This window comes from Euphorbia lathyris, chromosome 6 (assembly GCF_963576675.1).
Source record: "Euphorbia lathyris chromosome 6, ddEupLath1.1, whole genome shotgun sequence".
Taxonomy (NCBI): domain Eukaryota; kingdom Viridiplantae; phylum Streptophyta; class Magnoliopsida; order Malpighiales; family Euphorbiaceae; genus Euphorbia; species Euphorbia lathyris.
In genome coordinates, this window is record NC_088915.1 from 60283752 (window position 1) to 60301101 (window position 17350).

Consider the following 17350-nt stretch of genomic DNA (forward strand, 5'->3'; position numbering starts at 1 on the left):
AGTTAAATAACTCTTATATATGTTATTTACATATGTTTACGTAATATCAAACAGAAGATAATCATAAGTCTCCGAATCTTTGACAGGAGTGAAAATGAAGATTTAAGAACAAAATTATGCTATGCATATCTGAATAAAAATTGAGCGTACAGATGTAAAGATATGAAGTAATCTCACACTACTTAATTAAAAAAAACTATAATTCTTATATAATAATCATTATAGTTGGAGTTTCATTTTAATTCAAAACTATTTTCTTAAGGCTCATTTGTTTGCTAATAGGTAGTAGATATTAGTTATTTTTTTATAAAAGCAAGCTGTTTCAAAATTTTATCGAATAGTTTTTATCTCATATTTAGATTTAAAAGGTAAAATATAGTTTCGAAAATTAAAAACAAACTTAATCCGATTAATCAAATTATACGAATGTCATATCATTGAAAATAATAATAATAAGTTAATAATGACAACATTTTCCACTAATAATCCAATTTCAGTCTAACCACGTAAACAAGAAATAGATATATATCCACATCAAAAGAAGTAAAACTACAAAAAAACGGATATTGAACGAATAAAGCAAACCCAAAAGGATAAATAAAGAAGATAAAAAAATAATATGATGGGGTAGTAATCCATACCTCAAATAAGAGACAAATAATAAGTGGAATTCTCTTCTTACCTTTGCCCCCACAATCTTTAATTTCTTTCCCTTTGCCCCCACAATCTTTAATTTCTCGTCTATACATTACCAAAGTAATCAAATTAAAATTCTTAGATTGAGACAACAACTTATGGTCTCCTCCTCAAAAAAATCCACAACTATTTCTTTTCAAATTAAGGGTCAAAGTTGACAGGATCAGTTTAATCTATGAAATTTTAGATATCAATTTACTCTTTAAGTTAATAATATTTAATAAATTAATCCAAAATAGATTAATTTAATAAATATTACTAATTTGAGGACTAAATTGATACTTAAAATTTAATTTGGATTAAATTGCTCATGTATAACAACCTTAAGTGCCATTTAGACCTTTCCAATCCTATTGTACTTCCGGTCGCGTTAGCATCACTCTCGAAAACTCAGTGCTTCCTTCCCTGCACGCGCGTGGTGTACTTGACTCAGCAACGCACTTAAACTCACTTCAACTCGGAATGGATGTCCTTAAGCAAACCTAGAACCTGTTGCATGGTAGGCCTCTTTCCAGGCAACTCAGCTGTACAAAGGTATCCGACTCGGAGGCATTCAACCATCTCACTCACTGAGTCACTTCCAAGTCCTAACCTCGAGTCAAGCGCGTTTTCACCACGTCCTTCTCTCACTAATTTTCTAACCCACTGAACAACTTCTTCACTACCTTGCTTTCCGGTGACTAACTCCACCAACACCACACCGAAACAATACACGTCAAATTCGAACCCGGAGTCTGAACCGATATTCTTATTTCTGGGGCCGATATTTCGGAGGCCGAAATCAGCCACACGAGGCTCAAGGGTATCGGAAAGCATGATGTTGGATGAAACAAGGTGGCCGTGAGTAAAGCCGGCATGATGAAGATAAGCAAGCCCACGAGCCACGCCCACAGCAATGCGGTGGCGCGTGAGCCAATTAGCCTTTTCTTCAGGGGAGGAGATGTGGGACCCGGTTATATTCTGATGCTCCCACGTGTCGGTGCTCCAGTCTTCCACGTTAGGTTTGAGTGGCGGAAGCTCATGCAGCCAACGGTGGAGATCACCGTTGGCCATGAACTCGTATAACACTAGCTTTTCTTTACCTAATAGAAAAAAAGTTGAAATAAATAAATAAAATAATAATAATAATAATAAAGTGTTGCTATCACTTTATACTAAAATCTCCAAAAATAAATGTAGTCTAATGGGGCCAAATCTTATTCTTGCTTTTCTGTGTAAAAGAAAAGAAAAATCAAATGGGGCCGTTTCATGTTCTTTTCAATCAGTAAATTGGAACACCAAACACAATAAATAACAAGGAGTTTCAAGTTATTTTCCTTTGGTACCAAATATTAATTCACAATCCTAAGCCAATTTCCTCTTTTTATTTAATTTTGACCATAAACCAAGTAACAAGTAACCTTCTTTTAACTTATTGGTATCTAAAATTTATTCTGCAAATCAAGTTTAGAACTAGATTACTACTCCAACCTCAATATTTTGTTATTGATGAGTTGCTTGTTTATTTGTTCTAAAGCTCATGCTATAAAATTTACTCACCAACCATTCGTATATGTATTATGTTCATTTAAAATTTATTTAAAACAAACTTCATCGTTCTAAAACCTATGAAACTAAAGTTTTATATAAAATTATATAGTTTTGCATTTCTCTTTCTAAAGTAAGCATAGCCTTTACTATAGAAATACTATTGTTAAAAAAAAAATCAAACCAAAGTTGCTCACGGGTAGGATTGAGCAAAATAACCAATAACTGATTACCAAACTGAAATCTTAGTTTGGTTCAGTTATTTTAACATTCCGGTTCAGTTCGGCTTTAGTTTTATTCGGTTTAGTAATTGGTTATTGGTTCGGTTAGTAAGAAATATCGATATAACCAATAACCAAACTGAACTTAATATATAAATATAAAAAAAAATAATTTTTATCATTACATATATATATATAACTTATAAAATATTACATATATATATAACTTATAAAATATAAAACCGAACCCTGAAAAATATATTTTAGTTTTACATATATAAATTTTGGCTTTGTATCCTTTAACTTCTTCAATTGTAGTTTTTATAAGGTGCATTATCAGACAACCAACAAAACAAAAATATATAAAAAAATTAAATATTATGGGTTTTCGGTTATTTAGTTGGTAACCAAACTGAATCGAAAATTTTCGGTTTGATAATATTCGGTTACTAATCTTATTTGATTTGGTTTGGTTATAAAATTATGACTACTTCAGTTCGGTTCATTAACAGTTGGGTTTGACTAATAACCGAACCGATATTTACTCTCACTCACGAGCATGTTCGTAAACCTATATTCTGCTCGCGAGCTTTCGACTAAGCATGTTTAAACTCAGACTCTAGCGACTCTATCCATTTGCCCTGTCCGAATATAAAATAACAAGCCAAAATGAGAGCCTCATTGTAAGCTTAAAAAATGAATAAAACAGGTCTCGTAAACCTCTATCCCTCTATCTGCAGGTGAAACGAAAGCAAACAAAATCTGAAATTTGTAATGATGGCTAACGTTGAATAAAAATAAAATAGACTCTACAAAACACCACCATAAAATCTAAAGAAGCAGGACAATCCTAATTAAATTGGAACCCGTGAAGTCATTAAATGCGTTAGGTCAAACCTCATGAATAAATTTTTAAAAAAACTTACCTGCAATACAGTACCCACACAGTGTCAACAGATTTTGGTGTTTAAGTCTCGTCAGCCCTTCAAATACCTTCACTGCTTCCTCATCATCAATCTCCCTTGCATTTTCCAACACTTTTATTGCCACGTGTATCTCACCTGGCAGTACACCTCGGTACACTGGCCCACATCTCCCCTCTGATAGGATCGACTCCTTCCCGAAGTATGACGTGGCTACTATTAAGTCTTTGAAAGTCAGGTTCATCAATGGCTTAGATGACATTATCACTGTTGCTGATGTTGGTTCTTTGATGTCTGCTATCCATGATGTTCCTGATTCTGTCTCGAAGCTGAACGGCCCTGATGATTTCATTTCGAATTGGATTGGTCTTGATATCGCCCATTTGTTTCTGCTCGCTCTTTTTCTCCTTCTTCTGTATATGCACATAAAGCAAACTCCACTGATTGATAAAACGAGAAATCCTGAGATTGATGAGATTAAAATGATTAAAGTTTTGTTCTTTGATTTGGGTTTTTTGATTATGTGTTTCTGGATTGATGGGTGTTTTGGGGGTTTCCGTTTTGGTGGGGTTTTGATGGCGGTGGAGTTGAAATTACCGCCGTGGAAGAAAGCGGATTTACCGAATTTGTTGAGCTTCTCTGATGGGAGGATTCCGGTGAAGTTATTCAACGAAATATTGAGGAAACTGAGGGTATCTAGAGGGGGAAAATCAGTAGGGAAAGTACCATTCATTGTGTTGTTTGATACATCCAAATATTTCAATGAATGGAGAGGTGAAATTGCTCTGATGTTTCCTGAAATTTTGCAGCTTGAAATGTTGAGAAATTCCAGCTTGGTGAGTTTAGCAAATTGGCCCGGGGTAGAACCAAGATTATTGTGAGAAAGATCGAGTTTTTCTAACTTTGAAAACCCAGAAAGCTGACCCAAGTTGCTAAATCTGTTGTTTGAGAGATTAAGAACTCTAATGGAGGAAAAGGAACCATTAAATTTAAACCCAATGCTCCCACCGATTCTATTCTTAGCCAGATTGACATTTCTCAAGCTTTGTATAGACCAAAACCAACCTGGAATTTGACCCTTTATTGAATTCCCGGAGAGATCAACGGTGTGTAAGTTGGAGATGTTTTTGAGATAGTACCATGAGATTATACCACTCAAGTTTCTGGAGGGAAGCTTTATCTCTGTGATAGAGCAGTTAGGAAGTGGAGATTGGAACCAAGAAAGATTGAAGCCAGAAACAGACTTGAAAGCCTTAGAAATGAGGTATTGGTCTGTTGAGTTCTTGCATAGAGATTTGGAATCCACAAGGAGAAGCAGGGAAAGGAGAAGCAAGAATCTGCAGCAGCACATTTCCATGTTTGCTTGAAAACATCAACTTCTTCTGCTTCCCATACTAGAAAGAGAGAGAGAGAAGAAAAGGGTGTTACTTAAATGGCGAAAAAGAAAGAAAGATTTGTCCTTTTTCTTGAGTGAAGTAGGAGGAGGAAAGAAGAAGAAGAGGGATTTAATGAAATATGAAATGAAATTGCAATTAGTACTAATTCTGGTGTATTAAATGAGCAGTGATTTGTCAACTGTGATGTGTGAGTAGTTATTTTTAGGGTAGAAAATGAGCGGTAGGAGGTGCGGTGATTGATGAAGAGAAGAAAGAAATGTACCAGTTTCAACATTGACCTTGAATTTGCTATTTACTTACACATTTTGAAATTTCTTTGAATTGTACAAATTGAAGCTGAGCTCACTAGAGTAGTGTATAAATATTAGGTCGGCCCATTTCAGTCTATCCATTAATAAATTGAAATTTTCATGACATTGGATTTACTATTATTATTCTTAGCTAGTTTAGGTTTAACTGTATCTTTTGATTTGGGGGAGCAAGAGGGTTTGAGATATTCATCGTTGAAAAACGTCAAAAACTCTATATAAAATGTGTGGGAGACTTCGTAACAATGAATAAGTAAGGAATCCGAAAGATTTGAATCAGAGATACATTTATACAAAAAAGGAAAGAGAAAAGTCAGCTAAAGAAATGACACATATACTTAAAAATGAAATAGCAAAACAGAAACATTAAAGGAATGTGATTGTATGATGATTTGTGACTATCATTTGGCAAATATCAAAATGTTGTAGTCGTATAGGAGATAGAAAGAGAGTTGAGATGAGTAAGCATTCTAGAAGATCATTCCTCAAATGTTATCGTTTGGAAATTCAAGATGTGCGGCTATCGGTTACTTTTTCTTTTTCTTTTGGTTTCACCTTCTTTCACTTACTTTCATCTTCCTCTCTCTCAAATAGTTGATGTGTATCTTATTACACCCCCCCCCCCCCCCCTCAAACTTGGCCAGGAAAGCGTTGAGAAGGCAAAGTTTGGAGACCAGAAAATGCAATTGCGGGGAATCCTGCACTTTAGTAAATAAATTGGCGATTTGGAGGGCGGATGGAATGGGCGTAAGGCGGATTAAACCAGACTGGACTCTTTCACGAATAACATGGAAATCGATGTCGATGTGCTTTTGTGCGCATGAAATAGTTGATTTTGAGTGATGTGCATATCAGTTGTATTATCGTAGAAAAGCAAGGATCAAAGTGAGATTGTGAAGCAAATTAATCAACCAATGCAATTCACACGAGGTGGAAGCGATGGCGTGATATGTTATTTTCAAGTAGTGGAGACTGATGGATTTCATGGTGGTATTTGGTTATTTTGGAAGGATGACAAATTTCGACTCAATGTTCTTTCCAAAAACGGTCAGTTTATCCATTATATATAGTATTTGTCCTTTTAGGGTTCCTTTCATGACATTACCTTTGAAGACATATTTGTTTATGTTCGTTTGTAGAATCAATTTAAATGTCTCTTTACGCGTGACATGACGGAGTTGCAGGGTTCCATTAGGCATCCCTGGAAGGTTGCGGGGGATTTCAACTGTATCAAATCTCTTGAGGAGAAACAATAGGGGTCTATACAAGTGTTGGATCCATGTAGCTTTTTCACAAATTGGATTGAGGAGATGAGTTTTATTAACTTAGGGTTCATGGGACTATGCATTACTTAGTTTTGGGGGCCTCTCCATGTACTAGGGGTTCCTATCATCTCGATAGGGATTTTTGCAGATATGCATTAGTGTTTCCTCTTCTTGAAAGTTATTGTTCATCATCTTCCTCGGAACCGGTCGGATCATGCCCTTATTTTGGTGGACCTTAAAGGCTCGGTGCTCGCTCCTTTCGTGAAAGCTTTTCATTTCGAGGCTGTCTGGTTGCATCATGATAACTTTATGGCATTCTTTATTTGTAATTGGGATGGTGCGAGTGATATTATAGATATCTTGCCTCATTTATACTCTTTTTGGTGTCGGTTTGGAACTGTAATGTTTTTGGCAACTTGTTCACCTGGAAAAAAAATAGCTCTATCATTGGTTAGAAGGGGCCCAGTGCAGTTTGAGTTCTCAGGTTACTCCGGGAATGCTCAAACTTGAAGAAAAACTTACCAAAGATCTGGATGAGGTGCTCCGACTTGAAGAATTTTTCTAGTTTCAAAAGTTAAGGGTAAAGTGGATTCAATTGGGTGACAAAAATACCTCTTTTTTTCATTCTTCTACTCTTATCCGACATTAATGAACAAGGTGGAGGGGCTGAGAAATACCGATGGTCAATAGGTTTGGGAAACCCTAATTTTAAAACAAATGGTTGTCGATTTCGTTCGGCATTTGTATATGTAGGAAAAACCTATTCGACATACCCTTTGTACATAACACTCATTCCTACCATAGGACCCTAATTTTCTTGGTTCTATTTGTAAACCCTTCGAAATGAAGGAAGTTAGATCTTCTTTGTTATACATGTTGCCTTATAAGGCACCGAGTCTTGATGGGTACCAAGCGTTTTTCTATCAGAAGTTATGGAGTAATTTAGCGAGCCAAGTCAACACATCGGTTCTTCAAGTTCTCAATTCTGGTGTGATTGTTCCTGAGTGGAATGAGACCCTTATCACTGTTATTCCCAAGGTTAAGAGTCTTGAGAGCCTAACCTAATTTTAGCCTATCAGTCTCTGCAATATGGTTTTTAAGATTTACACAAAATGCATAGTCAATCGGTTAAAGCCACACATACAAACTAGTATGAGCCTTGCGCAGTGCAATTTCATCTTTGGCTGGCAGATCTCTAACAACATCATGTTGCTTCAGGAAACCATTCATTCTTTAAAATGGGAAAAAGGTTCGGAAGGGGTATATGATTGTGAAGATTGTTCTAGAAAAATCCTACGACAGGATTAGTTGGGACTTCCTTGCCGATATGCTAAGGTTGTTGGGATTAGACTCCCATTTGGTTAACCTTATTATTAGATGTGTCTCTACTTCATCGACGAATGTTATTTGGAATGTGGAAAATTTCAGGTTTTTCTCCCTCTCGAGGCATGAGATAGGATGACCTTCTATCTCCTTACCTTTTTGTGCTTTGCTTAGAGAGACCGAGTTATCTAATTTTTGATGTGGTTGATACAAACCAGTGGAGACTGATTCATTTATCTGGTGAAGTTCCCTTTTTTTCACATGTCTTCTTCATAGATGACATTGTGCTAATGTCAGAGGCGAGTGTTAAACAATCTTACCTCATTAATTCTATTTTGAACAAGTTTAGTGAGTGTTCAGGGCAAAATGTGTCAATTTGCAGCAGTCCAGAATATTCTTTTCTTACAATGTTTCTATTGTGGTTGAGTGTGGTATATGTGAAATTTTGGGTTTCTCGAGCACTAGTGATTTAGGGAGGTATCTTGGTATGCCTCTCATCCACTATAGAGCTTCTAAACAGACTTAACAATTTATTGTTGATAAAGTGCAAACCAAACTCTTGGGTTGAAAAGCTAAGTGTCTATCGCAAGCAGGCAGAATCACTTTGATTAAATCAGTCACCTATTTGATTTCAAGCTATGCCTTGCAAATTACTATTCTCCCGTTTGGTATTTGTTGTAAGATCGATAGCTGCAATCGATCTTTCCTTCAGGGATCAATATGTTGGAGTTTAGTGTCTTAAAGATAATTGTTTTAGGATATAAATATTAATGAATAAATTGTTTATTTAATCATTTGTTTAATCAGATATATAACATTAAAATGTAACTATATATAAATGCACAAATCTTTCATAAAGAAAGTAATCATAAGTTTGTTTAAATAATTATAAAGTGTTCATACAAGCATGAAGTGAGACTGTACTTTATAATAAGATCAATAAACTTAAAATTAACCCAAGTCAAGTAATACGTTATAGGGGTTGGCATATTACTGTTGAGACTTGCATATAATAGTGTTTTCTATCGAGACAGAAAGCTGATCTCACAAGCTTTAAATATTTAGATATCTAGACAGTTACATGGATCCGATGAAGGAGTTCATTAGGATTGGGACTCGACTTGAGATAACAGTATGGATTGATTTATCTAATATGTCAACTGTTCATCTCATTGGTATTAGTAGGTATAACTAATCATCAGACTCAAACATTCGTTAATTAGTGATTTTGGATTATGGAGTGTGATACTTTGATTCTGTGCGAGCATAATCCACTACAGGTGAGAGCCTGGGGTGTGTGAAAGTAGGGTTGGGTATCACATAAAGTAATTGCAGAACAGTTAATGTCAGATTGAGCATTCGTCACTCCTGATAAGTGGGAGATATATCCAAATGGCCGCTTGTGGTGAATTAACTGAAATCATTGCAGGGTGATAGAGTTAGGAGTAGACATAGAAATTTCACTTAACTTATCTTTCAGAATGAATTTAACCTGTACAAGTAAAACAGACTCTTTGTTATATGTAACATTGACACGTTCCATGGTTATAAGGAATTGACCAATAGGATATAGTTGATGAAGGATCGTAATTATACTGTACCTAATGCAGAAAGGTTAATGACAGTTATCTACCTGACTTCTTAATTGCTATGGGAGAATATCATAGGTTCTGCTAGTAACAGCTCACGACGGTATTCCGTTATATATATATATATATATATATATATATATATATATATATATATATTGGAATTAATCAAGATGAATTAATTTCAAATGATATATACGACTAGTAGCAATAAAGGACCTAATGAGTCGCATATAGGACTTGGAACCAGAGGGCGAAAATGTAATTAGTGAGACACTATATATGGGCCGAAATTTGTAATTAAATTAGGGATAAATTAATTTCATTAATAATTATAATTGGATTATAGTTGTGAATTAAATTAAAGGATTATCTGATAATATTAATTAGAGATTTTAATGTGATTGAAACTCTAATTAATTATTCCAAACAATAATTAAATAACTAATTGGATTAGTGATATTATCTAAATATAATTAGTTATTATTTAGATAATAATAAGTGTTTATTTAATTATCTAATTAGTAATTCTATTCCGAATAAAATTCTAATTAATTAATTAACTAACATAACCATGATTAGGGGTTTGAGAAGTCTATAAATAGACTCCCTATGCCCTGAATTTCGACACACTCAAACAAAAAGGAAGATGAATCGTTCTGTCTCCGTCTCGGCTAATTTACATTCTTTCTTACTCTCTTTTTGATCTTGTATCGATTCTGTTAAAGGCAATCATTACGATTGCTTATTATTAAGGTTGATTACTGATAAGTTATTGTTTTTCTGTGTTGAACAAATCGTTCGTGGCTCATAGATTAAATATAAGAAGTTGTGAACACTTCATTTGTAACTGTAGATAGTTCATCAAACACGGTATTTCATTCTATCCCTCTTTGTATGAAATAACAATTAACAGATCTTGGAAAAGGGAAATAGATAAAATAGATAAAATTTTATTATTCCGCTACGCCTAGGCTTGTCTATTTTCCTACACAATGGAGGGTAAATGAAAGATTCATAATATTTGTTCGAGCACTGTGTGTAAATCGAAGAGTGCATGCGGGCTCGGGCTCGGGCTCAAGGAAATGAGAAATTTCAATCTTGCCTTCCTTGCGAAGCTTGGGTGGAAAATGTTAAATTATGAGTAGAGACTTTGGATTCAAATGTCCAACACTAAATATGCAAGAGCTTGTACATGTTTGGATATGTTTCACTGCTTAGGGTGTGATTCCTCGAATTGAAAAGGCATTTCGAGTGGGGTTGTTGTTCTTACTTTGGGTGCCGGTAGGATGGTCATTAATGGATGTTCTACATCTTTTTAGAGGGAAAGATGGTGTGGGTCTGAAATTTTATTTCATAAAGCAGTAGCAGCCGTCCCAAGACAAATTATTAGGGCTAAAATTGTTGATTTCTGGAAAATGATGGGGGGTGGGATTGGTTGCAATTCCCTCAGTATCTACTATAGTCTTTAGTCTTTAAAATAGCCTTGATTTTAGTCTTTCAAGACTCAGAGGAGCTTAACAGTTGGTATTAGACTAATACAACTCAGGAAACTACGATGTCGCTTCAGGCTATAAGCTTCTATATGTTCAGATTCAAGTGTTCCTATTGACCCGCTTTGGACTAGAATTTAGAGGCTTAAGCTCCCCGAACGAATTCGTGTTTTCTTTAGGTTGCTGTCCCATGACAAGATCTTGTGCAATGTCGAGCGACAAAGACAACATATCACAAAGGACAACTCGTGTTCTCTTTATGGTGGAGAAGAGAGTAACATGCACCTTTTTTGCGATTGTAAGCATGCTAAGGATTTGTGGATGCATCTTGTTCCGAATCACACCCATTAACCCTTTTTCAGTTCGACGTTCTCAGTCTAGGTGCGTGATAATGTGGGGGCAGCATTTCATTTTCAATCGGTATCGTGGTCGATTATCTTTTATGTATGTTCTTGGTGGATTTGGAAGTTACAGAATGACTGGGTGTTTGAAGGGAGAGTCTTTATTGGTGACTTAGCTCTATTTTTTTGACTAAAATGATTGAGATTACTAACGCTTTTGAGATGGTTTCTTTTTCAAATTCGTAGGAGACTCGATTAATTTGGATAAAGTGAATTTCACCGGAGCTTGGGTGGGTGGAAATAAACACAAATGGCATCTGTAAAGGGAACTCAGGCTTTACGTCTACATGAGAGGTGCTACAAGATATGTATGGTCAGTAGTTGGAAGGTTTTACAGTGAGCATGGGTATCTATACAATTTTCGTGGTTGAGTTTTGGGGGGCTTATTTTGGGCTCAAGATGGCTTGAGAAAGGGGCTATAGGAAGACAATTGTGGAGCTCAACTCTACAACTATTATCGGGTATCTCACTAGTTATGAGGCGTCTCATAATCGTTATTATTGGCTCATTAGTCAATACCAGGAGTTTCATGATAGGTAGTGGGAGAGTCGGTTTATTCATTCTTATCATGAAGGGAATCGAGCTGCCGATTGGATGACGAATTAAGTAAGTTTTCTTTCTTTGGGTTAGTATGAGTGTGGTGTGCCTTCTGCATGCATATGATTATGTTAGAAATTCTTTAAGTCGCGAGGTTCGGATTATTTTTTTTAGTTACAAATCTCTATTTAATAATAAACTCTCCATTAAATTACAAATTTTCCAATCTTAAAGATATTTCTACACTGGTTTTACTGTATAAAATTGAATTAAAAGTCAAAAAAATTGAAATAACGAAAATAGAAGTTTGGTAATTGGGAAATGTATAAAACAGGTAAAAGTATGGTTGAAATTACAAGTTACCAAAACTGTGAAAATGGTAATTAAAAACTGAAATGGGCGTTTGGTTTTATGGTTTGTACAGTCTTAGAATGGAGCCCACAAAACGGGGTCCAGTTGGGTTGCCAATGCCACTGCCGTGTATTCTCCACAATACAATGCCTTAATCTTAATTACAATCCATATAATTAATTATCTTTTTGAAAACATCCGTATAATTAAATCACAAGATTCCTTTTTTTTTTTTTTAATGGATTAAGTATTGCACCACTGCCCCTCTTAAAAAAAATAAAATAAAAGTACTTGCACCACTTGTGTTTCTTAGCATGTTTGTTGCTGCTGTCTTATATTGTTATTTACATAGATTCTTAATTTCCTCATTTTATTAGTATTTGTAATATTTTTTTAAATATAAGATTCTTGCATATCTCCAATTAAGCATTAACTGTTTTTCTGCTTCTCTTTGTCCTTCTGCCTCCATTATAATAACACATTTGAATTTTAATGACTTCACCTTTTCTTTTCTTTTCTTTCTATATAGTAGGCTTAAAAAAATATATATTTCATTGTTTTAAATTATCACTCAGGTACTATTAGCAACACCGGGTGTTAACACCCCGTGCATGTAATGCAATTTAAGATGACTTGCTTGACACTGGTGTAAACTTTTTCTTCCAATTGATAATGTATATGAGCATAAACTAAAATGAACTTTTATGTGTTGAAATAAATGTAAGGTTGAATTTATTATAATTAACAAATTATTATTTAATAAAAAATTAAAGAAAACCCAAAAATTCAACATTTTACATTTGAAAAAGAACATGGACAAATGTGAAGTGAGATTCTGCAGAGTGATCAAAACAACACAATTATTTACTTATTTTCTTAAACTTGGCCACTATTTAATAGAAAATTACTATGCAGTTATGCTCCACTTATGTTTGTCTACATAAAAGCTGCATGTACCTCAAAAGCTATGCTTCTTTTCCACAATAAACTGCCACTACACAGATACATATAATTGATCCTCTTATTTGATTAATCTCGTGAACTTTCGAAATATTTCGATAGTCTCCTAACCTGTATAAAATATTCAGTTAATCCTTTAAACTCACATAAAATATAATCAATTAATCATTCAGTTCCAAAAAAAAAAGTTAATTACGGAAAATATATTGCATACATTTTTTTTAAAGTAAAATCATCAAGGTCGGAGTATGAGGTTCTAATGCTAGAGAAGACAAATTTTATAATTGAGTAAGTAAGAACCTCCCTTTTAATCTATTTTATGAATTATGTAATAACAATCTAAAACGTGTATAATATATATTCCGCATTTAACCTTTTTTTTTTTACAACCGAGTGATTAATTGATTACATTTTATGTAAGTTAAAGGAGCTAACTGAATATTTTACGCAAGTTCAGGGAGCTATTGAAACACTTCAAAAGTTCAGAAGATCAATCAATTTTTTTTTTGAACAAGTTCAAGGAGTAAGTGATGTACTAACCCATATATATATAAATAATAGTTTTGATTAATGAGCTGACATGGTATGTAAACAAATGTATTAACCCATATATAAATAATAGTTTTGATTAATGAGCTGACATGGTATGTAAACAAATAATTAGGAATTAATCACATTTGTGTAAACTTTTTGACTAAACATAGCATGTGAACATCAGCCACATTCTGACATTTATATCATTGTTCCATGTACTCAAATAAGTTCATCCTGGTCAACATTTCATCCTTTTATTGTCACACTCACTTGTATATGCATATATGTAATAATAATTTAATAATACACTAAACTTTAATATTAAACAGCTGGAATATCTCAGTTGGTTAGAGCATGTGGCTGTTAACCACAAGGTCGGAGGTTCGACCCCTCCTTCTAGCGTTTCTTTAAATTATTTTTGCATTAATATTATGTAATTAATTATATATAATTGGGTTAAGGTGTAAAAATACCTAACATTAACGGTCCAAAGCAATTTCACCTCTAAAAGCATCTCATATTCTCTAAAAATAAAATAATTAAGAGGTGGAGAGAGGCTTCCCCAAATTTTAAGAGCCAAACTAAAAAAAGATTTTGTTCTTTATAAAACATATTATTATAAAACACATATATTTTGTTTCTTTATTCTAAACCAATTGCATATCACTTAGTTCTAAAAAAAAGATTTCATATTTTTTTATGATTTAATAATAGAATTGGAGATTAATATTTATGAATTCAGTGAAATATTTGATTTTTATTTGTCCAACTCATACAAAAGACAATAAATATATTTCTAAATTTTTTGCATTTTTTCACGTCTAATTAATCATATGTTAGTGATCTGTTACTAATGACTAATAAAATGACGTATATGTGAAGTGTAAATGACAAAATTAATGATCGATAAAAAAATGTGATGACAAAATTAATGACCAAGAAGAAAATTTGATGAATTATTTTTTAAATTGATCAAACTTGTCACCTTAGCTATCAACGTCAAAAGTAAAATTACATCATTTTAGATGTTAGAGATAAAATTATTTCTGATTGTAAACGTTAGGAGTACTTTTACAGCTTATCCCTATATAATTTTATAATTCTTTTCAAAAGTATTTATTAGCTTCTAAACTTTCTTAAAGCGATGTACGTGCATGCGCCTACTTAAAGTTTCTTTTCTTAATGGAATAACAGAAAACCATAAATGAATCCCTGTTTTGTGAATGGAATTTTGTAAATAGAATTGAGGATATGAACAATAGAGTTAAATCCAAGGAAATAACAAATTCCAATGGATCAGAATGAAGTTTAGTTAGCTAGCTAACTCACCTGCTCTGGTCTGGTCTCTCACGTGGGTTTTGGTTCATTTATTTGTTGTCTTCCTTTGAATGCATTTAAGGAATATTAGTTTAGTGGGGTAAGTAAGTGGATCACTTCACTTAATCCACATAATTCTAAACCAACATTCCAAAAACAAACACAACTCTGACCTAATCTTCTAAAACAATACTAACTAAGATACTCCATTCAACCAATTTTTGACCATTCATACTTACTCCTGAAAACTTCAATTTTTAGTTCTTTTGTTTTCATAATCTACTACTAGTTCATTAATTAAACATCACAATTATGCAATAATAATCACTACGAAACAATATGTTATAACCAATTAAGGTTGATTTGAGTGGTTAAGAGTCTGAAATCATTTAAACTAAATCTTGAACTCAAATTCTAATGTACACATAAATCTTTATCCGATTTCATTTTGTAAGGAAATCAGGTAAAGATTGTCCGACTTATTGTGGGATGAAGGACAATTGTCCTTCATCCCACAATGAAGTAGGACAATCTTTACCCGACTTCAACTTGCAAAGAAGTTCAGTAAAGATTGTCCGGTTTCTCTACAAGTTTGCAGAAAAAATACAACTCACCTAAGTGTGCTATTTTTTTTTTTGTGGGAATCTCTCTTTTTTAGGAGAGATTCTCACGACACTCCCCCATGCAAATGTATAAAGATATTTTTCCCCTTATATATCCCTACTCCTCCTATTCTTCAAAAATAAAGAGTCAATAAAGAGTTAAATTGATCTGAATGCACCCATAGCTATTCTATAGAAATTCATATGCATCACTTTACAAATTCTATAATGCAACCATAGGTGCTTTGTTTTTTTTATCAATTATATAATGCATTTTTATGGTGCATATGTTCAACTCTTTATTAACTCTAGGAAAAAAAAAAGTGTAAATTTAGCTTCATGGTTATTAAGGGATAACGTATAAAATAGTGCAATGTCAAATCCAATGTTTATCAAATACTATAATTTCAAGCCTCATTAATGAAAAATGAGTTTTTTTTTATTAACAAAAGACGTGTAATTTTAAGGAGGCTTAACATTGCACTACCAAAACCACTGAGCTACTCGGCTGCAGGCGACCAGTAAGATCAATGAGGTTTCATAGGGCATCTTGATGTTGCGAGGGGCGGGAGTCCTCAGAGTAATGGAATTCCCTAATAGTAGTGAGACTAGAGCGACCAACTTCCTGAGGGTCTCTTTTTGGTTCATCTTGCCTCCTGTCATATGGTACAAGTGCATTATCCCGTCTAGAGCGTGAGTCTTTGCAGTTAGTTCGCCGCTGTACTTTTTCTTCCTTGTTGTGTTCTTTCATGATCTTTTCCTTTTCTAGCTCAACATAGTCTCTTAGAGTCCTGCTGTCATTGTATTGGACAATGCTCAATCCAAAAACCATAATCTCTTCAAATGGTTGGGAACACTTCTGCCAGAGAGGGTCGCAAGTAGTGCCACCTCTAAGATGGAAAGGATGCTTCCTTTAAAGAACAACCTCAAGAGCTTCCGCCTTGAGGAAAGATACCGCATCACATTGACTTGGATCCCGGGGATCGTTTACCTAGCCTCTCTCATGATAGATTGCGCTCCAAAGAGAAGAAAGAGTTGAGAAGGAGAAGAGCAAGTTTGAAAGTGATAAAGTAGAACCATTGTCCGAAGATGGAAAATATGTCTCATTTAAAGAGAAGATATCGCATGACATTGACTTGGATCCTGGAGATCGTTTACTTAGTCTCATACTCAGTAAAATCTGAACTTGTTGTTGTGTACTTTTTAAACTATATGCATTGAAAATTAAGTTTGCTTTGTTGAGAGAGCATAAACTCTATCAGAATGCTATAAAATGCAATAATGTGGTGGAGAGTGTGGTGTTTTTGTGGGATTTGGTGAATGAGGATAGTGGATTTCATGGTGTTGTTAAAGTGGATGGCATCTAGGAGGACATAAAGAAGAAGAGAGTAATCCAAAGGTTTGAAAGCATATTGTTCCAATTAGTAAAAAGAAGGAAAGAGAAGTGCATGGATAGTCAACTCAAAGAAATGTTAAGGCTTCAAAGATTGTTCATGGGATCATTCCGAAGTGGGTTGAAAGTTTCACCGAGATATCCCATTTGATGCCGACTACGGTCGGAAGAAGATTGTGGATAGTATCCAGGTTAGTGAAGTGAGGGGTAGAAATGTCCAGAGATATTCAACTCAAAGTCATGTAAGGGTTTTGAAGACTGTCTATGAGATTGCTCCAAATCAGGTTGATAAGTGTCACTTAGACATTCCATTTGAGGCCGACTATAAGCGAAAGAAGGTTAAGATTAGTCTTCGAGTTAGTGAAATGGAGGATAAGAAGATCCGAGGCTAGTCCTCTCAACATGATGTAAGAGTTTGGAAAAGCGTTCAAAGTATTGTTGAGAAATGGTTCAACAAGCTTCGTAGAGATATTCCATTGGTAGAAAGTGGAAAGCGAACGTTAAAGAGGATAA

The 17350-nt window shown here is 34.2% G+C and overlaps 1 protein-coding gene across 1 annotated transcript; it reads right to left on the reverse strand.

Moving 5' to 3' along the window:
• Positions 1 to 409: 409 nt before the first annotated feature.
• LOC136232778 (calmodulin-binding receptor kinase CaMRLK) lies at positions 410 to 5031 on the reverse strand. Its single transcript, XM_066022176.1, has 2 exons — positions 3371 to 5031; positions 410 to 1778 (listed from the first exon to the last, which is right to left on the reverse strand). Exons 1-2 carry the CDS (start codon positions 4722 to 4724, stop codon positions 1144 to 1146), a joined length of 1989 nt encoding a protein of 662 aa, XP_065878248.1. The 5' UTR covers positions 4725 to 5031; the 3' UTR covers positions 410 to 1143.
• Positions 5032 to 17350: the final 12319 nt, after the last annotated feature.